Source organism: Protopterus annectens, chromosome 3.part0 (genome assembly GCF_019279795.1).
Source record: "Protopterus annectens isolate FY-2018-M chromosome 3.part0, PAN1.0, whole genome shotgun sequence".
NCBI classification, from domain to species: domain Eukaryota; kingdom Metazoa; phylum Chordata; order Ceratodontiformes; family Protopteridae; genus Protopterus; species Protopterus annectens.
The window spans coordinates 1194845477-1194871725 of NC_056731.1; the positions used below are offsets into that span (position 1 = coordinate 1194845477).

At 38.9% G+C, this 26249-nt stretch overlaps 1 protein-coding gene across 1 annotated transcript in view; it reads left to right on the plus strand.

Moving 5' to 3' along the window:
- LOC122797018 (dynein axonemal heavy chain 5-like) overlaps positions 1-26249 on the plus strand; it is a 547965-nt gene that overhangs the window by 451470 nt on the left and 70246 nt on the right. The window contains exon 10 of the mRNA XM_044065787.1: positions 20742-20849. Coding sequence (XP_043921722.1) covers positions 20742-20849 — 108 coding nt within the window. The remainder of the gene's footprint in view (positions 1-20741; positions 20850-26249) is intronic.

Here is a 26249-nt window from a genome sequence, read left to right on the forward strand (position 1 = left end):
ATGCCCTCGGAACCGAGTCGGCCTTTTTACCAAGCTCGCGCCAGCCAAAAAACCCTCATACTAAGTTTCTACCCAGAATGCCCTTCTCCCTGTTACCTCAGATCTCGTTTGCCATGTAGCTGTAAAGCCATGTTTCAGCCGAGCTGTCAGCTAAGTGGAATTTTATTTGATATTTGTGTGAAAATTTTTGAGGTCTTTTTTTATATTGGGTGAGTTTTTGCATCAGAAACCTTTGCTATATGGTCTCTGAACTATTTGGCACATTTTACGAGGCTCCAGAGGGACGATCTCTGAACTATCTGGGACACTCGCAGGACAGTTGTCTGATGAGGTCAGAGACAAAGTGGCCTCATAGCTTGCAACCCTGGAATCGATATCCAACTCGTCCATGCGGTTGCTTTCACATGCCACCAAAGGGGGGCTAGAGCAGCGGGTTCAGGCATTGTCATGAGGTATCATGCCTGGATGCGCATTTGTGACCTTGTGGACCCCTTCAAGTCTTCCTTTTTGAATGCTCCCATTGAAGCTTCATCCCTTTTTGGCTCCAAAGTGAAGGACATGCTAGCCAGGTGTGAGGAAGATAGAAAGACCCTGTCTGCTGTAGGCTTACAGTTTTCCAATCCTCAACGTACCTTCTCCAGGAATCAGAGGAGTGGGAAAATATGGCACAAAAAAATCTCAGGGTCCTTTCCGTGCCACACATGGTGATGATACCCCCAAGGGCAGGGGGGGGGTAACAATTTCAGAAGACACCCGTATAGAGGCAGAGGGGGTCCTCATAACCAAGCCTCCAGGGATTCCTTCTCCAGACAGCCCTACCAGCACTCCTGAGGAGCAGCCCGATTGCTTACCTCTGGATGCAGTCGGGGGTCATTTCTCTCTGCACCAAGCTGCCTGGCAGTCTATTATCAACAATCGTTTGGTGCAGAGTATCATCACCAGAGGTTACACCATTCCCCTTTCTTGTCAACCAAACCTTCCAAGAAAACTTCCCAACGTTCCACCCAGTAAAAGGGAAGAAGAAGCTTCAGAGATAATAAAGCTGTCTCAAAAAAAGAGTCATCCAACCAGTCCCACCAGATCAGCATGGATCCGGATTTTACTCAAGATTTTTTTTTGTGCCAAAAAGGACAGGGGACTAGAGATCCATTTTAGATCTCAGCAGCTTAAACAAGTCTGTCACCCAAACCAAATTCCGGATGGTCATGGTTCAGTCCATTCCCCCTTTTTAAGAGAAAGCGATTGGATGTGCTCGATAAATCTCCGGGATGCTATTACCACATCAAGATGGACAAACACTCCAGGAGTCTGCTTTGCTTCCGGCTAGGGGCCAGTCATTATCAATTGCATGCCCTGCCGTTCGGTCTCCCTACAGCCCCAGAGTGTTCATGAAATGCATGGCAGTTGTCACTGCTCACTTGAGACTACAAGGATTCTGGGTGTTTCTATATCTGGACGACTGGCTCCTCACCACCCCACTGAGCATCTTCTGGTAACATCACTGCATTATACTCTCTCTCTGGAAAAATTGTTGGGAATAACGATACATTGGGAGAAATCAAACCTTACTCCTACACAACAAATGGAATTCATTGGAGCAGTGTTGAATACCCAGTTCTGTCTAGTATCACTCCCAATTCACAGACTCCACCGATTGAGGCTCCAGCTCCGAGTGATACTCTCTCAAACAAAAGTTTCAGGAAGGGAAGTTCTTCAGGTCCTAGGCTGTATGGCAGCTTCAATTCCAACAGTGCCGCTAGCAAACTTACATATGTGGATCCTGCAATGGTTCCTTCTTTATCAGTGGTTCCCAAACTATCACCCCGTCTTTTACCAGATTAGAATAACCAACTCCTGCAAACAGGACCTCCTTCAGTGGATGAGGCCAGATGTAGAACTTTGGAGTTGCTCATTTCAGTCCCCTCAGCCCAGAGCCATTGTGACCATGGATGCTTCCCTGATCAGGTGGGGGGCCATTTCCAGGGAAAGACAGTCCAAGGCACATGGTCCACCTCAGAGGCCCACCTGCATATCAGTGGTCTGGAACTGAGAGCAATGCTGTTAGCATTGCAGGCCTTTCATTCGGCTCTACCTTCCGGGACAATTGCAGTTCAGTTAGACAATATGTCAGTGGTTTGTTATATCAACAAGCAAAGAGGAACCTAGTCCTACCCTCTATGTCGGGAAGCCATGAGAATTTGGCAGTGGATGATAGCTTCCAACCGCTTTCTAATAGCAATGCATATCCCGGGGAGCTACCACGTAATTGCGGACAAACTGAGCAGATGCATCCTCCTGCCTCATGAGTGGTCCCTCAGTCCCAAGGTGGCAACAGAAATCTTCAGCTACTGGGGCCAGCCTTGCTGTGATTTTTTTCACCTCCCCATTGAATAACAAGTGCAGCAGCTATTTCGCCCTACTTCGCCTGGAGGGGGAGACTCCGAAGGATGCTGTAATCCACAATTGGCCCACAGGACTTCTTTACGCTTATCCTCCCATCCCCCTGATTCCACAATTTCTAAAGAAAGCTCTTCGGTTTAGATGCAAGGTGATCCTCATAGCTCCATTCTGGCCTCGACAAGTTTGGTTCCCCTTCCTTCAACCTCACCTAGTATACCCGCCATGGATTCTGAACCCTCTACCAGATCTGATTACTCACCCCCAAGGGTTGAGTGACCCAAATCTGTCCAGTCTCAAGCTGACAGCTAGGTTTCTCCACTTCCATTAGTCACCAGGCAAGCTAATCTCTCCTTGCCTGTTCGAGGCATCATTCTGGCCTCTCATAAACCATCCACCAGAAGACTATATCAGGATAAATGGAAAAGGTTCTCCATCTGGTCCAAGGATAACATGCTAGACTCATATTTGGCTCCAGTAACTGTGATGCTTCAATACTTGGCTAAGTGTTTTGATAATGGAGCCTCTGCCTCTACTGTACGAGTACACCTAGCCGCAATTTCTAATTTCCACAATTGTATAGATGGCACCCCTCTTATTTCTTTACACCTATGCCTCAAGGGGACCTCTCCTATCAGGCCTCCTGTCAGACAGCCCATGGAACCATGGAATCACACTTTAATCCTTCAGTCTTTGACTCAAAAACCTTTTGAACCTGCTGTGAAGTGTTACCTAAATTTTGTGTCTTGGAAATCTTTGTTCTTGGTAGCCATCATGCCTGCCAGAAGGGTCTCAGAGCTGCAGGCATTGTGTATCAAGAGGCCCTATCTGGTCTTTCATAAGGACAGAGTTTCACTTCGGTTGAATCCACCCTTCCTCCCCAAAGTTATTTCTGAATTCTCCATAAACCAAACCATTGACCTACCAGTGTTCTTTCTGAATTTTGCCAATAGAGGAGAGCACTGCCTTCACTTCTTGGTCATACAGAGGCAACTGAGATTTTACCTAGACAGGACGAAACCTGTCCGTAAATCTGAACAGCTTTTCATCTCTGTTTCTGGGCCCAGAATGGGAGATGCTGTTTCCAAGGTTACATTATCAAAGTGGCTAAGGGACTGCATATGTTTCATCTATTCCCTCAGTCATGAACGTATGCCAAAAGTTAAAGCTCACTCCACTAGATCTATGGCAACATCTGTAGCTTTTCATTCCAGGGCTTCCATGGATGACATCTGTGCAGCAGCTACTTGGGCTAAGCCTCATACCTTTATCAATCATTACAAATTGGACTTGGTCTCCAGAGGGCGAGTTGCTTTTGGCTCAGTAGTACTCAGAAATGTTCTTCCATAAGGGCCACCCATGGACCTCAAGGTAGCGTGGGATTCTGTCCCATCAGTGATGAATGGAAAGAAGATTAACAACATCAGGTAAATAAGTTATGTCTTACCATAACATTCCATCTGTGTTGTTCATCTTCTTTCATTCATCACTTCCCACCCTCCTTCCCCCTCCAAAGGCTCCTGGGGGATGCATTGGGTCCAAGTAGTGTCCTAGGGTATTTGTGCAGATGTGGCCTCAGCTTTACTTCTCCTTCTCTAGCAAACACAATCTGAGGTAACAGGGATAAGGGCATTCTGTGTAGAAACTTAGCTCTAGAGTTTTCTGGCTGGTGCTAGCTTGGTAAAAAGGCCAACTCAGTTCTGAGGGCTCGGAACTGAACCCCATCAATGATAAATGAAAGAAAATGAACAACACAGATGGAACATTATGGTAAGACATAACTTTTTCCTTGCTGAAAGCTGATTATTTCTCCCAGAATTTTCTTTAGCTCCATCATAGCAATTTTTGATGGACTATAAATACATGCCAGTGTAATCCTCCTCCCTTGCCAGTAGCCCTTTAGTACTACAAATCTACCATTATTGTCTTTTTTCCTCTTCTGTTACTATTGGAGCTCATATTGCAATTAATATAAGTACTCCTTCCAAGCAATCTGCTGTGGCGACCCCTAATGGGAACAGCCGAAAGAAAAAGAAGAAGACTCCCATCTTCCTTTGCCCCAGGTATTCCACTGAATAACCATCCCGAAAACCTTGCTTTATCAAATTCACACATTCAGTTCTTTGCAAGTGTGTTTCCTGTAGCATAGCTATTTTCACTCTATGTTTTTTAATATAGTTCACCACTCTTTCTTTTTTGTATTTATCTATGAGACCATTAACGCTTAAAGACATCATAGAAAGAATCATATTCTTGAGGGATTATATTTCCACCTTTTATGTATAACAGCTTTTTTTGTTAACTGTCCAGTTCCAGCTTTTATGTTACATGGATGCACTGTTTGGCAGGTTAATCTCTTATGTTATTTCCATTTGAGCCTGTGTCACATCTTGCAGAACTTTTTGTTTTATTGAAAACCCTCAAGTAAATATACATGTCCCAATATCCCCCTAACACCTACTAACTTAATAATAACACACAAAACTATTTACATCTTCAAATATTGAAGTTTTACCCCTTAATAGGAACAAAAGTTCCAGACTGACAGCCACACAGACACGCACACACAGACACACACACACACACACACACACACACACACACACACACACACACACACATACTCGAGCTAAACAGAAAGAAAGATTATCCATGTTAAGATGCATGGGAGAGCCTGTTATTCTTTTAAATGCTGTCTGGTTTTGCCTTATCTTTATAGCTATCCCATCTGGGAAAACACTTGAATGCTTTCAGATAATATTTTCTCCCAAACATTTCTGTTTATCATATTGTTTGCTAGTGGCATGAGAACTAGATACAGGACAGTTTACTAGAAAACAAAAACCTTATAATCTATATTCTTTTTCATTTACTTGCTTTCTGTTAAAACGTATTGCTATATAAATCTAATGGCCTTAACCCAGTCATTCCCTTAAGCAAGAATGAGAAAAAGCACACTAATTTTTCTTTTTGTTCTTTTAATTGTATGCTTTTTTTTACATTGCAATGCCTACATTTCTTAAAACTGAACAAGGAGAAAGAGAGAAGGGAAAAGAAACAAAAATAATAAACAGAATCATCTGTTTACATTAGTATCCTCATTACACTTAAAACTGAAAAAAACGTTACTTTATAACATGCAGAGAAAACCATGCATCCCTTAAGTAATACTGTTAAGAAAATATTTTGTTTTACTTAGACTTACTTAACTCTCTCCATCTTTTTCCCCTCTCCTGAGTATTTTTTCCAAACATTTATGACATGAAGTAGGGCATATGCTTTACAGTCCTCTGCAAGTTTAACAAAGTCCAATATTTCCAGATTTTCTTGTTCTATTCCTGTTCATATTCATCTCCCAAACCCCATCTCTGCTTCATCTCCAGTGCACACTCATTTCTTCTAGTCAATTGCTGTGCTTTTCTCCCTTCTCTCAAGCATTTTCCATTGAAACACTGGGAAAGGTTTCACTGGCACAGTCTCTCTGTGGTCTTTATTATCTGAAGAACAAGAAGAAGAATCTCCTTCTGTTTCACAGCTCAATTTTTTGGAAAAAACCTTTGCATTGCTTTCTTAGCATGTACTTCATTAAAAATGTTTTTATTCCTCCAGTGAAAAGTATTTTGAAGATAGCTGGGTACAGCAGTTTGAATCTCACGCTTGCTTTTTGACATTCCCTATATAATGGAATACATTTGTTCCTCTTCTGCCTGGTGTACAATGAGTAGTTATTCTCCACAAATACTCTGCTGTCTCCCACTTTAAGTACTTTGTCCTTCTGCCACAGTTTTGTCAGAATCAACGAGTTTTACTGGTAGGATTGCATTTTTACTATTAAAGGTATAGTTTGTTTTCTCATAGCCAGGTTTGGAGCGTACACACAATGTGACTTTTCAGTTGACAATTCCTGTTGTGGAACACCAGTCCAATTGCTTATTTGTGCTTTTATGAAGTTAATGCAGTCTGTTCCTTCCCGTTTCTCAGGTATAGCAGAAAATCTCAGGTTTTCTCTGTGTTTGATCCTGTAATTGTATTTTTTTTTAAACATCTCTTCTTGTGCAGTCTCATATTCAGCCAGTCTTTTTTTCATTTTGACCTCTGAGTTTTACAGGTTTATCATCTCATCTGAGTATCTGTTTAAAGCTTCTTCCATTTTTTTTCCAGCCTTTTATTGTTTGAGGTGATATACTTCTATCAGTGTTTCATTTATGTTGATCAGGCCTGTATGCAATTGCTTTATACTTTCATCAGGGTTACTGGAAGTCATATTTGAAGTTTGCATGTCTTTTTACTGAACAGGTACAGCTCTTTTCCCAGTCAGTGTTTTTCATCAACTTTTGTAGCTGATTTTCTTCAGGTCTTCTGTATTTCTTTTTTCCTGGCATCCAGGCAGTGCACTTACTAGTTATTGAAACATACTCAGAAATCCAGATTCTCTGGCTTTCTCTGCTAAGTTTCTGTTTTCACACTGTGAGAGCCAGAATTAAGCTGTTACTCAATGTGCAGCCATCTTGGAAGTCCAAAAGTAAGACAAGTTTTGATGCTGTTTATGTTTAAAACCATAGCAAGCAAGCAAAAAGTAAACCGTAATAATAAACCATATTGTTGGGTAAAATAACAAAATAAAGCAGCCAGACTTCACAAGTGAAATTAATTTCTGGAGTCTGCTAGATAAAAGCCCAGCAGACCCTAATGCAGTGTGGCACAATGATTGAATATTGTTTTTTTTTATGACTTGGGATTTTCTTACATTTTACATTTGACAATTATTTCACATTTTGTTACTGGGATATTACATTAGTAGCTTTATGTAGGGAATGTTTTACCCAGTTTTATTTCCCAATTAGAAATTTTCTGCTTTTGTCCAATACCATTGTCCTTTTTATAAAGTGGAGCTTCCTTTTATCAGATGTACATTCATAGTATTTCATTTACCAAGCATGTTGTGACAAGATCATTTCGTTTCACATCTACTGAATTTTTCAAAACTACAAGTACATAGCTATTTTAAATATTACTTTTAAACTATTTTGCATCTTGTATCTTAAATAAATTTAAAATATATTTAAAAAATAAATACATTTTCCTGTCACTGCATTTGATGTGATACCCTCCATTTTAATAAGTCACAGACACACTTTGGAATATTTACCTACTTGGGAAAATTTGCCTGCTGCTGCCACGCTTCTGTATAGAAAACATTGCCTCAAAGAACTGAAGCAAGCTTGGAACAATGTAGGGTATGTGCATCAGCTGTTAGCTGGCTTAGGGCCTGCATTGGTACCTTATATGCAGGAGGCCATTGGTTTGACAAGTTCAAACCAGGAAAACATATTAGTAAGGTGAGTAGAACTCAAATGTCGAGATTTACAGTTATGCTTACCTCTTCTTAAAGGTCTACAGTTATGTTTATGCATGTAACATATTCATTTAATTAAACTGACTGCCTGCTTCCTTGTCAAGTATACCAGTCCCTGTATGAAAAAGGGTGGAAATTTCGTGGTAATTTTAAATTGGAAATATAAAACAGTGTAAGAAGCTTCTCTATGTGGAAGATATGTCTAGTTAATCACTGTATATTAATCAGATCAGATAATGGTAGTAGAAATAGTGAAATTAAACTCGTCCTAAGTCAAATAAATAATAAAAAATATATAATTTGAAGTATTGTACAGAATTATTAAGAATTTGAAAGTAACCCAAGCAGGGTAGGCAGTCTGTTTCCAGTTGAAAATCCTTTATGAAGTACACAGACAAGCGATCCGAGTAAAACAAAAATAATAGCATAATAGTTTCCTCACAAGCTTTCTAACTATATATATATATGTATATATATATATATATATATATATCAGGCAAGGGAGTGGTTTATTGTGTTGTAAAACAAAGTGTTATTGGTATACATGTTAAAGTCACATCCCTTCCCCATCAGTGTTGACATCCAAGGTGGTCCTGCCCTACTTAGTAGCAGTCATAATAATATAACCCTTATGTAGTTTAAATAAAATTAATAATGATGTGGCACCTCTTATTTAACCATATTATTAAGTCTGTGGTTTTAACTTCCATGGTGGTGCAGCGGTAGCATTGTTGCCTCACAGCAAGAGGTTCTCCCGTTCAATTCTCGGCTTGGGTTGGGAGTGCCGTCTGTGTGGAGTCTGCATGTCCTCCCCGTGGTCGAGTGGGCGTTCGAAAGACATGCATTGAATAGGCGTGCCTTCGTTGAAGGCTGGGCGTCGGGCTGGCAACTCGACACCATAAAAACCAACTGCCAATCATTAGCGGACCGGAGTTCCGCTGTGGCGACCCCTAACCGAAAAGCCGAAAGACAAACAAACAAACATTAAGTCTGTGATTTTACCCAAGATAATATACTACATGGCTGGAAATATATAAACCTTACACATATACACTTTGCATGCAAAAAATCAGTTGTAAAAATCAGATTCTATTTCCATAACCTATTGTTAACAAAGATCAATTTTCTCCTTCTAGACGTCTTCAGGTCTGTATACAAGAACCTTAAAAACTATCTGCAAACATATTACTGTATAATTAGTTACTATTGTTATTATAAATCATTTTGAATAAAGTGAAAAAAAACAAGAAAAAGAAAAAATGTATGACGATGGAAACAAAACATACACTTAAATTAAAACTGATTTAACATGGTATTTAAAACCAACTGGAATAATCAAATAAAATAAAATTAGTCATGTAAACAATGCAGCAATTTTCTAAGTTCCAGTACACTTTTAAGTGAACAGTAGTAGTTTAGTCCAGGCTTCCTAAAAGAACAGCTTTAATTGCCACATGAGTTCACGTTTCTCTAGCATATTCGGGATGTCTCCTTCAAGATCACCCATGTCTGTGCAATCCAGAATCTGGAACTTAAAACCTGTGTGTCTTTTATGAAGGGCAAGGTGTTTGGCTAGTGCATTATTTTCACATCCAGAGCAGATTTCTGCAAGATAACATAAAATCCTATGCTTACGTGTATTTACAGTCTTGCCCACATAAAATGCATCACATTCATTGCACTGTATCCAATAAATTGCCTTTGTAGTGTTACAGTCACCCCCTGCACTGGTCTTAATGGTTTTCTTTAAATACGGGCAATAAAAACTGTCACCTTGCTGTATAAATATACAATTAGCTTCATATCTTTTAGTGTTTCTCTGGTATAGTCTAGGTTTAAATTCAACAAAACTTCTAATGTTCCTGGCCTTCCTGTAAACAAAGGATGGGGCTTCACCTAAGATGTTAATCAGAAAAGGGTTTCCTGTGACAATGGCCCAGATTTCTTCAATAACATTTTTCAGAACCTTCCAGATAATAAAAATGAGAATTTGAATTCTCCCTTTAGTAGAGATTTAGTGTTTGGCTTCTCTGGTGCTGTGGTGATCAAAAAGTGTGATGAAAGAGGCAAGCTGATTCAAAGAATCTCTAAGATTTTTCATACCTCACTTTCCAAATTTTCCAAGGGATTTTTTTATCTCCTCATCAGTTTAGGCAAAAAAAAAAAACAAACAAACAAACAAGCAGAATAAACAGTTTCAACAAAATGCAGGTAAACAGATGTTTAAGAAGAAATGTCAAGTAGGTTCCAAAAAGAAGTCTTAAACCTCACAAAAACCAGGGGCAGTCCAACTAGTCTGAATGATTGTTCAAAAAACCTTGGGAATCCCTCCCATCATCACCCATTTTTTTTTTTATTCCAGAAAGTCTGAATCTCCATTTTTTCCTTTGGCAACATATAGTTTCAGACAAATGAATTCTGAAAATCATTCATCTAGGTTACAGATGGTAGTGGCAGGAAATTCCTTATCCTCTTGATCAGACTCTCTTGTTTCCACTAGTTCTTTGCCACTTGCTATCTCAAGGAATGATAGAACCGGTTCCTCCTTCTCAGATGGAGAAGAGATTGTATTCAAGGATATTTCTGGTACCAAATTATGAAAACTGATGGAGACCAGTTCTGGATATTTTTTCCTGAAATTATGTCATTTCACAACTTTTACCTCTTCTTTCTTTTTCAGGTTTCCTGGCAACACTAAAAAGGTGCTTATCTTCACATCCCTATTCATCCAGACTTCAGACGTTTCTTAAGGTTTTGTATGTGTGGATCACATTATCTGTTCTCTGTCTTAATTTTTGGACTTACCCACTGCACCAAGAGTGTTCACAAAGTGTCTAGCTCCAGTTATAGCTCATTGCAGGGTACAGGGTGTTCACATTTTTCCATATTTAGACAAACTGCTTATCTTTACAAAGTCTTTTTTTAAGTGTCAAAAATCTTTGTTTTGGGAGAGAGAGCTCTTACACAAGCTACAATTCCAAGAGAGCATTCAAAAGTCTTTCTTGACTCTTTTTCACACAGGATTGTGCTCCTAGGATGTCAACTTGACACCTCATTTCAAAGAGCTTTTCTTCCACAGGTAAAAAATATATCTGTATCTAGAGTTATTTCTATAGTTTTACACTCAGACTTCAGTCACTGCAAGGGAATACCTCAGGTTGTTGGGTCTCACAGCATCTATGATTCTCATGATACCCCTGGCAAGAGTCCACATGAGAAAGATGCAGTGATATCTAAAGTCTCACCAGTAACACACTAAAGTCTTCTGGATAAACATTAAGTAGTTTATTCCAGTACAGACACCAAAATCACAGATTCAAAAACAGTGATTAAGAGCTTTCATTCCTTACAAGGGAACTTCTTCAGAATGACTAATGTTTAACTGCTCTTCACTTTTATACTCTCTAATAGTTTAATTGGCAAAGTCATTCAATAATCACGTCACTCACATTTAAAGGCATAGTCCAAAAAACTGTACCAAGTATAAAATACACACACTGCATTCTAAAACATTTACAGATAAAAACTGTGTACATAGAAATAAAATTAAATTAAATTGACTTGAATTGAATTAACCATGTAGGAAAGCCCTCCTTTTGAGAGCAGGAACTAGTGAAATGTATTCGTTTAAACCTGGTGGAGTACCAGCATCTAAATTCAGCTGCCACATCAGTTCTTTATACTCAAGGGAAGTCTCCCAGTCCCCATCCCTTTCTGGAACACATACTTTTTCAAACACCCAAAACTTGAACTTGCCTTGTTTGCAAGTTAAAGTGTGTTTGTGTAAAGCGTTTATTTCATTTTGCTTATTAATCTCATAGGAATGTTCGTTTCATCTTTTTCTCTGTCTTCCCAATGTAGTATGATGGACATTGTATACAATACGCTATGTATACTACTCCTGTTCTATTACAGTTGTAGTATCCTTTCCCTACCAATGTTCTTAAATTGTCTCCAATGGATATATTTTCCTTATTTTCTATATATGCACACTGGGCACAAGCCCCACATTTGTAAGTACCATGTTTGTTTTTCCCCAGTTTTAGATCTACCACCCTTTCAAAAATATTTTTTACATTTGGGCCCCTTTTATATCTGAATTTTAAGGTCTTCGCAAACGCATACAGACTATTGAGCATTCTGGAAAACAGTTCCCAATAGTTTATAATAGTTTCTTTGACTTTCTTAGTATGTGAATGGTACTCTATAGCCATAAATAATTCCCCTTTATTACCTGTATGTTCCATTTGTGGAGCGTATTGTGGAACTGCTTGCAGCGCATTATTATGTCCCAAAAGGGGTACATATATTTTACCCCAATTAGTCAAAGTTTCCTCCTTGGTTACTTTAATTAAATTCAGTGGGTAACCCCTATCTATAAGTAGTTGTTCAATATAATTCAACTCTGTAATTAAGTCCTCCATGTAAGTGGTCATTCGTGCTGCTCTCACCATCTGCCCCTTTATTATTTTCTTTTTTTGCATAAGCGGATGCCCACTCTGGAAATGCAGATATGAGTTGGAAAAGTTTTCTTTATGATACAATGTGGATACATACTTGTTCATATGTCTATCCTTTCTAATTTTTGCATTCAAGTTGTGGATCTCCTCTGTATCCACGTTGTGGGTAAAGGAAAAGAAACGAATGGTATTGTTAATATAGGTAATAAAATTCACTATATTCTCCACAGGTCTCTTCCAAACGATAAAAATATTATCCAGAAAATGAAAATACGATCTAAAGTTGTCTGAATACATGGTTGTATTGAAAACAAAATTTGTTTCCTAATACAAGAGAACAATATTGGCATATGCAGGGGCACAGGATGCCCCCAGAGCTACCCCGTCTATTTGCCTATAATATTCTCCTTGGAAAAAAATGTAATATTTTTTTAGTACTATTTCCATGTTTTCTGCTGGCAGGAAAGCTCTTAATCAGCTCATCTCAAGCTGCCTGACAGTTTGGGGTACATAGGAGGTGCTCTGAAGTTTTGGTAGCTGGCTGGCTGTTATATCTTTAATTGTGTGTAACCTGTATAACCAAGGCTGTTGCAGCAGTGATCATTCAAGCATATACTGTTATGGTAAGCTTTACTTGCACAGCTGTAGCTTCTTTCATAAATATAGTCAGCTCTTTCCTCCTTTCCACACTTTAACTCTGTGAGATGTAACTGATTGACTGTAACCCTGCACTTCGACATTTTCTTAATATTCTGCTTTATTTTCTGGGTGTCTTTTACCTTTGACAATGCTGAAAATGGCAACTGAGTTTACATGAGCATACTCATCTAGGAAAGAAGGAAGTATAGGAAAAAGGAAAAAACACTGTATAGTTCATCAAATGAGGAGGAGAAAGCAAAACTGCAAGTAGTTAAAACTTTTTCCGATTATATAAAAATGTCATTTGGTATTGATAAATGTGCAAAAGTAACATTTAAAGCAGGCAAGCTGCAACACCAAGAAAATACCATCTGGGGCAGGAATGTGATATGAAGGAACTTGCGCAGGAAGGAGTGTATAAATATTTGGGAATTAATAAAGGGTCTTCAATAAAATGTAAACAAATGCGAATAAAATTTAGTAAGGAATACTTCATAAGCATAAATCTAATATTTAAAGCAGCCCTGACATCTAGGAGCAAAGTAGTAGAAAGGACCAGCACTAAACATTCACTGAGACAACCAAATGTCCAAATAGAAGCAAAGGTCCAGTGAAAGGAAACACCTGACACGTAGAAATAAAATCCAAACAGACTTTAATAAATCCAAATCACAAGGTCACAAAACTTTCAGACCAGCGTCCTTCTTCAGTGTGTAAAGAAAGAGATTTTTCAGCCTCATTTAAATACTGTCAGTATAAAATCACATGACACAGCTCATTAAACTAGAAATTTCTTCTTAAAGGTATAGCCTTAAAAATCTAGAGCATCAATGTATGCCATAAAGAATACATAATATGACAAATACAAAATACATATGCAGATAAAAAAATCTAAGAATTCATTCTAGCTATTTTCTTATAACCATTTGTTTCTTTTTCAGTACTGGTTTAAGACTTATATTAGCATTAACTCCAGGTTTAACATCTGCCTGGTAGTGTTATCCATTCATACTTGCTCATATCTAGAGCATTATTCATATCAGCACCTGTAATCTTTGAATACATAACATTCATAACACAGAATTTAAATCTATGCTTAGAGTCAGTATCCTCAAGTTGTTTTGCTAGTGCATTTGTGTTCACCTTCCTCCTAATGTCTGATTTATGCTCAATAATTCTGTCCTTCAACCTACGTGTGGACTTGCCTACATAAACTGCAGTACATTCTACCAGGTAGCAAGGTAGATAATGTTGCTAGTATTACATGTAGCCGATGCTTTAAAGACATATTTTTCCTGGTTAGGAGGTGTATAAATTAATTGTCAGACAGTATATCAGAACAGCATGAGCAGTTATGGCATGGAAATGTCCCTACTCCATTAATTGGCCTATTCTCTTTTAACTGTAAGTCTTTATAACATAGGCATTTCTTCAAACTATTACAGTTTCTATAGGAAAAATTAGATTTATCAATAATAATATTCCTAATCTCTGATACTGAGGACAGTAGACTCCAGTTTTTATAAATAATATTTTTAATGGTTTAATGTCATAATCTCGAGTTGAGATGCACACACATGGAAAATTCGAAACACAGATGTTCGAATTTTCATCTGGCTGAACATATCAATGTTCGAAAGTTTATATTAGCGAATGCATTGTGCATTTGTTAATTTAAATTCGAAGAACTGTACAGAGATTGTGGTACAGTGCGGTTAGGGAAAGTCATCCCTTTCCTCACTGTAGTGTGATTTCGGAGTTGGAATATATAGTTAGCAGGGGGGTGTGGGGTATAGGGGGCTTGTCCCCATGCAATAACGTGATGTTAGGTATAGGAGTTTACTTTGTGTGCTCCTATACGGACATCATGTGATGTGTTCGGAAACAATGTCGAATCTGCTGAATTCGTTCATCTGATTTGACATTGTGACTTGTTCTTTATTTTGACTTTTGAGGTTTGGTTTATATATGTCGAATGGAAATTATTTTGCTGTTCAACATATTGATAGTAAACTTTTTTAACATCTCTTGTCCTCCTATTATATGTTGTCACATAGCATAAATGCTCAGATTTCTTCCTAGTAATATTACTGTTTTGATCAGAACTATTATCAGATAAGTATGGTTTAGCTATATTGTCTGTTATTCAATATTTCTGTTTTCAGATCTTCCAGATGGTGAGGATGATAACCCCTCTCCTTAAAATCAGAGATCATCTCAGCCATTTGTTGTTCACATCTCATCTGTATTTAAAACGTGAGGAAACAGTTTTCCCACTGGGGTTCTGCCATAACTCCTATCTTCATACAAGAGGACCTCATCAGCTGACCTGATATGAAATGGAAGCTTATTCTGTGGTTTTGGCATTGCAGTTCTGAATTTTTGCATTTACAGAGGAATTCTTTGTGGTGGGAATTTCTTGAATCATAGCCAAGTTATCTTGGTGCATGCTGTGGAACAACAGTATTTTGGCTGCAGACCTTTTATGCTTATGTCCTACCTGCTATGCTGTCTCTGCTTCCCTTGTATCAGATGCATGGTGACATAATTGTAGAAAGTGTATATGCTTCCGCATGTTCACTATCCATTGTGGACATCTGTCTGCATCCTTTCACTTTCCTGCTACCTGCTGAAGCATATGACCAACACGGTGTGGCTGAAGAAGTAGCCCTTCTTCCAAAAGTAGAAGGCAGGTCACCAGGCCTCAAGATCTTACACCAATACTTGATCCTCTTTGGTCACTATTTTCACAGCTATGTACTCTTTTTCTGCACTCTTAAGACATTGGCTACAAGATTTTCCATATTCTGTGTATTTTAAATAGATTAGTTTTGAGTGGCACAGTGGATAGCTTTTTTGCCTTATAGCAAGAGGTTCTTCTCAGCTGGGGCACCTTCTGTGCAGATTATGCATGCCCTCCATATATTTGCATAGGCTTCCTTTGGGTACTCCAGCTTCCTCCCACATTCCAAAGACATGCGGTAGGTGGATTGGACACTCTAAATTGGCCATAGGTATGAGTGTGCATACGAGTGTTTGGTATGGAAGATCAGCTGTGGCAGGTTAGCCACCTGGCACGGTGAACTTTGGCTGTAGATGATTGTCACTGTTCAAGTGAAACCCCGACCCCATGTGTAAAAAATGAGAAAAAGGGTTGTGAGCGGTAGATAGATTAATTCTGTACTCTCCTGTCATTTTGTGACACTGCCTGTATCCCCCTTTATTTTCTGCACCTTAACAGGTCTGCTGGGTATGTTATGAATGTAAGCATCTGCTAAAAAGAGAAACACATGTGAAGTGTTGTGCCAGACTCTACTTTGCCTTGTAAGCACTTCCCCTCTTACCAGTTCTTCATATGGTATTATTTCTAGCTTGTCTGTCCTTTATAGCACCGAATACACAATGTCTCATAGGTTCATAGGTTCATAGGTTCATACTAGGCTATCTGCCCGAGGGCATTTACAAGCCTAGCCCATAGTTTTGTGGCTTACGCCACCCCTTTAGTATGGGGAACTATACCCATTATTTTGCTGTGCCTCTGTCGAGCAGTGACACTGAGGTAATCCCTGGGGTATATCTGCGATCTCCCATCCATTGGTCAAGATTTCTCTTGAACAAGGCCAGCGAGGTGCTCTGCCTCACATATACCGGGATTTTGTTCCACAGCATAGGGAGTCTTTGGGTGATGAATCTATCCCTCCAGCACGTTCTATTAATAGCCGTGTCGAGGTTTAAGTCTCCCGCCCTTGTGGCTCTGATGGATCTAGATTTTTTGAGGTGAAGCATATTCATCAAATCTGGGTTTGACATGGCCTTGTATGTTAGGCAAAGGTCACCTCTGAGCAAGCGGTAGGCGACTGAGTAGAGCTGGAGTTCTTTCAGTCGGGCAGCATAGGACAGATATTTGAGACCCTTTATCCTTTTGGTGAGGAACTTTTGTGGCCTCTCCAGCTGCTGCAAGTGTCGGGTCAGATACATTCCGAATGGGGCATTGTACTCAATCATTGGTCTGATGAGTGATGAGTATAGGGAGACTATGACCTCCCTTGATCTAGATGAGAATCCCTTCATGATAAGGTGGGCAATGTAGAAGGTCTTCCTAACTACTTTAGCTACATGGGTGTCGAATGACAGACTACTATCAACCTGGGTCCCCAGGTCCCTGATAACTTCTTCTGTGCTCAGTGGATTGCCACCTATTTGGTAGCTAGGGGTAACCTTGTTTTTCCCGAAGGGTATGACTATGCATTTTTGGCATTTAACTTTAGGCCATGGCTCTGGCACCAGTTATCCGTTTCTGTGAGACCCTTCTGAAGGGTATCTGTGTCAGATGTGTTTTCTACTATGGCCCAGTTTGCAGTCATCTGCAAACTTTGTCAGCCATAACCCTCCTGTGTTTGCTTGTACTGGAAAAGTAGATGCCAAACAAGAGTGGGCCCAGGACTGAGCCCTGTGGTACACCACTTGTGACAGGCTTTGAATCTGACATGGCGCCAGCAACTCTGACCCTGTGGGTTCTGTCACTCAGCCAGTTTGCAACCCATCTTGTGATGTATGGGTTAACATTTAAGCTGATGAGTTTTTCAATGATACCCGAGTGGGGTATTGTATCGAAGGCCTTTGCCAGATCGAGGTAGGCTGTATGGACTGCCTTTCCCTCATCAATGGCTTTGGTGACTGTTTCGAAAAAGTCAACCAAGTTTAGAAGGCATGATCTGCCTTTGACAAAGCCAAACTGGGATGGATCCAAAGTCTGCAAATTCCCTATGTCCTTATTTATGAGGTCCATTATGATCCTTTCCATGGCTTTGCAGATAAGGCTTGTCAAGCTAATGGGCCGGTAATTTCCAGGGTCGGTGGAGGCACCGCCTTTGTGAAGTGGGACCACAGTTGCAGTGCGCCACTCCCTGAGTAATGTATCCAGAGGTAAGACTATGATTAAACAGCTGTCCTAGCTGTGGGTTTAATTCCTCGTTGAGTTCGTGGAGCACACATCCGGGGACACCATCAGGTCCCATGGATGCTGTGTGTTTTGCTTTGGAGAGAGCAGTTCTCACTTGGGCGTTGGAGATGTTTGGGGGGCTGCAATCGCTTGGTATAGATATCTCTCCTTTTGGGGAGAAGTTTGCACTGAACCTGTCAGCCAGTATGTTGGCAATGTCTGTAGGATCAGTAATCTTCACATCATTTTGAACTAGTTCTGAGCATATCTGGGAGTTCCCTCCCAGGTTTCTAACATAGCCAAAGAAGGCCTTATGATTGTCTTTTGAGTCTTTAGCTATTTTTCTCTCAAAATTTGCTTTGGATGATTTTATGAGAGCTCTTAGTTTTTTACTTATAGTGATCAAGGGTGTCTTACCTTTTAAGGATTTTGCTCTATCTTGTAGTAGCTTCCTCCTTTTGTTGTAGAGTTTGTTTATGGCTGGGGTCCACCAGACTGGACGCTTGCCATTGGTACAAAGAGTCTTTGTTTTGCTTGGGATTGCCTTATCCATGCAGTCCTGCAGGTGCTGGTAGAAGGCATTTGTAAGTGATTCAGCGGCTTGAGTACTGTTTTCCGCTCGGGGCCTTAAAGGAGACCACACTAGTCTTTAGAAGTGTGAAGTCGGCTTTGAGAAGTTCTTTACTGTGGTCTTTTTATTTCAGGTGGGGTGGGATGAGGACCTCCAGCGAGATTAGTTTGTGATCTGATCTCACCAGTGAGGGGTATACTTCGGTGTTGAACATTGTGCTCCCATGTTCGTGATGATGAGATCAAGTATGTTTTCTCCTCTTGTGGGGATGGTGACTAGTTGTTCCATGGCATTTGAGTTTATGAATTCCACGAACTTTTGGGCTAGGGTGTTTGGGCTTGAGTAGTGTTCCCAGTCTATATTAGGGTAATTGAAGTCACCTAGTATGATGGTGTTTGGTGATACATTTATCCCCTCTAGTGTTTTCAGGAAGGCCATGTGAGGTTCCTGAGTTTGTGAGGGTGGCCTGTAACATGCTACAACTTGCAGAGCAGTCTTGCCTATGGTTAATTGCACCTGGATGGTCTCCGATGCATCGCGTTGCCACCAGTCTTGAGGTGTGGGTGTCCTTGATGAATATGGATACCCTCCTTTCTTGGTATTGTCCGGATTTTGGGGCGGAGCATGATATGAGGTAAAACCTGATAGTGCTGGGGTGCTCTCAGGAGCCTTGAACCAGGTTTCTGTCACAGCACAGACATCGATGTTCTCCATACTGAGAAGGGCCTCGAGTCGTGCATTTTGAGATTTAGACTTCTGGCATTGAGCAGCATTACCCTTAGTTTTTCCTTTTTTGTGTTCTAGGGTGGTAGGTTTAGAATTTGAGCCTTGCCTAAAAAGGCACTATGGGGGTGGCAAGAGCCTTTGCCAATATCCGAATCCCAGGGTGACAGGTGCAAGCGCAGCGTGGCTTGTCCAGCATGTCATCCCAGGCAGACAGACATTGGATCCCCTTTGAATGACACCAGAGTTTAAGCCAATTGTTAAAGCTGATCATCTTATCTCTGTATTGTGGCATCATTCTTGGTGAAGGTAGGATACTGCTCAAGGTCAGGGTCATACCTGCCTGGGCTACATAATCAGAGAGCTCCTCGATGTCTCTTTTCATGTAGTCCAAGGAGGTACGTCTCAGGTCGTTTACACCAGCGTGGACAATGACTGAGTCGTATTTGTACCTGCTGTTGAGAGACCTGAGTGCTTGCGTTATGTGGCGGATTCTAGCGCCCGACAGGCAGCTTACTGTGACCTTCTCCTTACTCAGTCTGGTGGCGGGACGTCAGTGTGTCTGACTATGGAGTCACCAATGACTAGTGTGTCTGGCATTGTGTTTGGCCTTAAGGGCTGTGACTGTTTGACACTCTGACTGTGAGGTCTATGTGTTGCAGGTGTTGTGTTCTGAGGTGGTGGTTGTTTGGGTGTCTGCTTTGGTGGCCTCTGCTGTTTTGGTAGATTTTTGATCAGAGCCTCCAGTATGTCTTTGTGTGTTTATGTGTATGATTTGAGGTTGTGATGGTACTATGTGAGACTGGGTCTATAGTGTGTGTGGTAACCTTCTCCTCCTGACTGGTCTTGCCAGTCCTATGTTGAGAGAGCTCAGCCTCCAGTTTGGCCGTATAGTTGCATCTCTCGCATGTATTTGTGTTTTGTGGGAGGAGGAGAGGGTTGTCTGTGTACATGAGGCAATTGTAACATTGCCTCAATATTCCCAGGTTCATCAGCTGAGCAGGAGAGGACACTAGCAACTGATCCCTCAACATGCTAGAAGGAATAGACAAAAAAACTTTAAAAGAGATTCCGGGGGAAGTGGGTGACCGAGAAATGGGGTTTGCCTTTTTGGGGTACTATCTATAACAAGAGTGCTGTATCAAGGTGATAAGTACTGTAGGAGCAAGTGCTAGGTTTAACAGATAGAGAATAGTCTATTTGGAGTCAGGTAGAGATGATCTTTTTAGTTATAGGATACGCTGATTAGATCAGTAGTATAGTTCGAGGAAGGTAGTTTTAAGGGAAAATTTGAAGAGTGGACTTTAGGTAGCCCGAATAGTTTAAACCTGCTTAACCGGCGCTGCCCTAGTGTGCAACAGTGGCAGCTCCGCGCTAAAGCGTGCTTTATAGCAGGGGGCTGGAAAAGACAGGAAATGACCCAAAATGGCCAATAAACTACAAGTTACTGTCTTAAACCATTCCTCTGAGGACAAACAGGCAGCTCAGTACTCCCTACTCCCACTAGTGAGTAAAGAAACTACCCCCTGACCAAACAAGGAAAATGGAGAAACACTCCAGAGATCTCAGAGAGATCTTTAAATATTACATACCTTATTGTTACTCCATGACATTACTGTTTCACTATAACTGATAATATTGTTTTCCTTTTAGGTGTCAATGATTGATGCAATCCCAGGGCTTATCAATGCTGTTCGAATGATTCACAGTATTTCTAGGTACTACAACACTTCAGAAAAGATCACATCTTTGTTTGTAAAGGTAAGTTTGCAAGTGTGCTGCTTTGTTATGCATATGTTTAAAAAAGGACTGTGTATATGTTAGGAGTTCTACAGATGGCAAATAAGAATTTCCTTGTGAGTCAGTGTTTACAAATGAGAGTCAGATTACCTTTGGTACTTAAAGACTGTGTGTATTGAACTTATTTGCAGGTAGTCTGTTTGATTTCCCTTTTAACCATGACTGTAAATAGTTATTTAAGAACACAGACCAGTCCTTTTGTATTCATTTATCTACGGTAAGGTGCACGTTAGCATCTTTTCAAAAAAAATAAATAAATACGCTGAAAAATGACTTTCTGGAGGTTTATTGCTGGCATTCTGTTTTGCCCAATGAAGGCTGTGGAAATTTGACAAACACTTCAATGCATGCATACTTCAGGGGGCAACATTGTTATGGATGCCAGAAATAAATGTGGTGATTCTTTCAGTTATGTAAATAACTGTTGAAAAAAGAACAATTTCACAAAGCCTCTGTTTTTGATTTTGTCTAAAGGGGATTTCCCAAAACAGTGACTTATTGACAGCACCAGGATTTTGATCATCCATACAGACTATATTTTTTTGCTTAGTAGTTCAGGTAGTATACATTTCATATCTTCTGTTAGTGGGTTTTATAATCCTGGTGAATAGAGTCATTAATTGTCTCATCTTTTAACACTTTAAAGTTTTCAGTTTTGTCATTACAAATTTTTAACTTAGTAGTTCTGTTCAGTTTTGCTGTTTTCCTTCAAATATATGCAATATTTCAGTGCTTTTGAACTTTTTCCAGACTCTTTGTTTGAGGTGTGGCACTAATATTTCATAGGACCTCCTCTGCTAAAGCTTTAGTAAATGATTTATGCTTAAATATACTAGACTGAGCTCAGTTCATCATGTGTCTAAATTAACAAAAAAAAAAAAAAAAAAATCAAAGGAATGTAATATACTTTCTGAACAAACATTATAAAGGCTTGCATAGATTGGTACTAAACTGAAAATAAGACAAATGGTGAAAAGGCAGTAAAAACAGGAACAAAAGCAGCAATGCAATCAAAGCACTTCTCCAAAAGGCAAACACAGAACAAACAGTGATCACTATTATGCTTACTTAATTGCACTTTAATTGATCTTATTGTGTGTGTGTGTGTGTGTGTGTGTATATATATATATATATATATGTGTGTACATGCACACACACACACACACACACATATATATATATATATATATATATATATATATATATATATATATATATATATATAAAGTTGTTTGCACTCGTGTTCTTAGTTGTGAAGAAGCCCTCGGCATATAGGATGAAAGTGTTAAACTTATGTGTGATTTTAATAAATTCTATTGGACACTCTTATTGGCCTCCTTTCTGGTGCACACTGTTTGTTCAGGGGTTGCCTTTAGATTTATAACTGATCATCTGAGAGGCTGTTTTCAAATGTTTGCTTTTTTAATATTCCTGGTCATTTATTTTGCTGAATTCAAATGTACGTATGTGCATCCAGCAATACAAAATGCAGTACTATGAACCAGCTTCCCACCTCCTCAGCTCTTCAAGTGATTAGCTTATTACAGTTAGATCTACATCCTCACCATCTCTTCCAACAAAAGAAAGACTTTTCTTCTACTGACATACAAGCTAGGTGGCCAGATGCACAACACATACCCCTCATCCTTCCTGCCCCATTTCTGTGCTGTAGTTCCAACCCTCTTTTAACATATTTTAGTAAAAAATAATAATTTCTTCTTTTAAACTATGTGCAGCTTTTGCTACAAATGTAGACTGCACGGAGCACTACAGCACTCAAGTTTTAGTTGAATTTTTTTTTTTTTTTTACTTTTAAACTGCAGCAAACAATATACCACTATACCACTCACTAAGCATTATTTTCCACTTCTATCTTGTTTTATTTGTTATTGGCACTTCAGCTGTCAAGAAAGCTTAGCAGGATTTGCTTCTTTTTTATCTGATTATATTTCTAATGTCATGTAATTCAGGCTGGATTTGGGATTTTCATAAACCAGCTACAGTTTTTGATCACTAATGTCAGAAGTGAAAAGAGTGCCATCTCAAGTTAATGCAAGCCATTACACTGCCTGTGTCTCAGTAACAGTACCTAGTATGCGAATCCTGACTCTTCTTACTTATAGGGTGTATTTTCAGCTGTTGTAGATGTGTTTGAAATGTATGATTCAGTCTGTTTAAAGTATAACAATATTTCTGCAGGTACTTCTACCCAAAAATGGCTCAACCTAAAAGTATATTGTGAAACCAAGCAATGTTTATGCCAGAATAGGTGATCACTATGAGAGATGGTAGATCTCTCCAGACTTGCAACTTTCTCACTGACCATCTGCTTTGTTAACAAAATTTCCTTATAAACTCTGCTTACTATGCGAGAACTAGTCACCTGCCCAACTGCTTTCCTTCTTCAAAAAAATTATCTGTTGTAGTCTATTGAGTTTTAAAGGTGGAAGGGGGATTTTACTTCCTTTAGTCAACCATTTTAGTGCCATCATTTAGTGACTAGCTGGTGGTGGTGGAGATGGTCTCATGTGCCTAAATTAAAAATGTAATACAAAACAAAACTCAAAGCCACTCGATAAAGGTTGGAGTAATACAAAATAAATACTCTAAGAAAAATAAAACTGCAATCAACACGGTTGAAAATGAATTATAAACTTTAATAAAACAAAACATAAAATAAAAAGTAAGTGCTTTCACAGATACTCAGTCTGCTTCTTCAGACCATATAAAAACCACTAAAAGAAGAGCATTTAAAAATCTAACAAGGTCCAGTCATTGAAACACATGTAGTCAGCTGACTCATGAATGAATCAACCAATCAAGTGTTCACTATGGGCCAAGTCTCCAAAAGTGTAATTTAATGACACAGGGGGTGGGATTTCAACACTGGCTTCAATGAAATTATCCCATTCAATCCTGGTGGAAGGTGTGCTTGTAAAAGTAATATCCAACATGGCTCGCGGCATTCTGTTATATTATTCTGATCTCCACCAACCTCATTTAGTGAAGTCAGCTCCAGCACAAAAAAACTTGAACAAGTGATCACTACCATGTTCCAATACATGCTTGGCCAGGGCATTAGTTACTTTCTTTTTATTTATATAATTTATATGCTCCTTGACCCTTTCTTTTAGCGTGCGATTCATTTTGCCAACATAGAAGACTCTGCAGACAGTACAGTCTGCATAATAAACCAGATCTTTACTCTTACAGTCAGCATAAAAGTCTATCTCTACTATAAAACCAATACTGGGTTGCAGAAATGCGCTCTTTGAGTTTTCTTTGTGTCTTCCCAATGTAAAAACAACTACAAAATTTACATAGGGCAAAATACACTATGCCCTCAGTGTTGCAATTACAATAAAAAAGGAGACTTGAATACAAGTCCCATTTTACATACAGCTTATCCAATTCAATAAGCTATTTGCAGTAATTACACAAACCACATCTATGAGTGCCCTTCTTTCTCAATGAGCCCATTTTTACTACATCCACAACATTTTCCAATATTTCTTTAAAACATCTACCCCTCCGATACACCATTCTGATTCCATTGTTATAAATTTCCTTAAATTCATCATGAACACCAAGTGTGTGCCAATATGTGTTCAAAATTATATATATTTGGGCACATTCAGGGGTATAAGTAGTTATAAAAGAAATACTATAGTCAGTGTTAGGGTTAGAAACAGCCTCAAGGACAGGAATATTTGTCACTTCAGCTGAAACTGCAAGAAGGGGAGGATAGAAACCAGATCTTCCCTTCATTGTGACTTCAGAACAAATAGTCTCAACCAAGGTCCTAGGATAATCCCTAGATAAAAACATGTTAGAAAGAACTTCAGTTCCCCTTACATAAATTGCGACTACCAAAGTCATTCTAGTAAGGCATATAAATTGTGCCTTAACAATGCCTTTCTTATTATGTAAAGGATGACAGCTATCAAAATGCAGGTACCCATTAGAAAAAGTGGGTTTCCTGTGTATCTCACTAAAAAACCTCTTGTTAACTGTGTCCTTAGAAAGATGGACATCCAAATAATTGATGCCAGTTTTACTCCAAGTAGCAGTGAAAGTAAGAAAGGAAGTTGTTTGGTTTAAATACTCAATGAACCTACACAGTTGGTCCTCAGGTTCTTTCCAAAAAATAATGACATCATCTAGAAACCTCAAATATAAAGACCAAGGGGGAGAAGGCCCTAAAAAATCAAAAACAAATTTCCTTTCCCAAAATAACATTACCATATTTGCAAAAATGGGGGCACACGCTGCCCCCATTGCAACTCTTTGTTTCTGTAAAAAGTAATGCCCCTCTATGTACACAAAATTGTTTTTTTAAAACAAGCTTAATCAGTACATCCAAAGTGTTGATATCATTGTTTGACAATGTACCCAATTCTACCAAAATCTCATGAAACCAGTCTAGGCCAATGTCATGAGGAATAACATTGAACAAGTTTACAACATCATTTGTACAAAAAATAAACTTCTCATCATATGCAACCTTGGACACCTTACTTAAAAAGTTCCAAGAGTCGTTAGATTGGGTATTAATTCTAAGGCATTACCCTTTTTAAATAAAGATACCTTTAAGTTGTATGCTTTGATGGAACATATTAGATTATATATAATATCAATACAAAACCTGTTTAAATCACTAAATCTCTTACAATATATGATGACTTTCCAACCATTTCACAAGAATCCGAATTTGAAAATAGGTAATCAATTGATAGATCTTAAAAAATTTCCACTTATAGTTGATCTAACCATACTTGATTTATATCCTTATCTTGGTATTTCAATACATGACATGTTAAGAGAGATGAGCCTTCCTAACTCTTATTTAATTATAATGAGACAATTAAAGGATCTTTCCATAAGTTATTTTAGTAATTTCAAAATTAAAGAAGAAGATTTAACCAATTGTTCAAACTTATGGAAAACTCTTATGCAGGACTCTAAATATATAACGGCTTCATATAATTTAGTAAAAGACGTGAAATATAAAAACCAAATACTCTTATCAAAATACTGGAAGGATAAAATATTACCGATTGATGATGATAAAATATTGAAAGCAATTAACTTAACCTTAAAATCAGTATATCTTCAAAAGTTATTATTTACTCAGCTGATGATATTTAACAATGCTTATTACACTCGTCTCAGTCTGCATAAATTCAACTCTAAAAATTCACCTAAATGTCCATATTGTATTGATCAAACGGCTGACCTTTTACACATGTTTTGGAACTGTAAATGTATATTCAAACTTTGGAATTCTTTAAAAATTCAATTACAAAAAATGGGTTATCAACATTCCACACTTTCTTGGGAGTTTATGATTCTTCATATTCC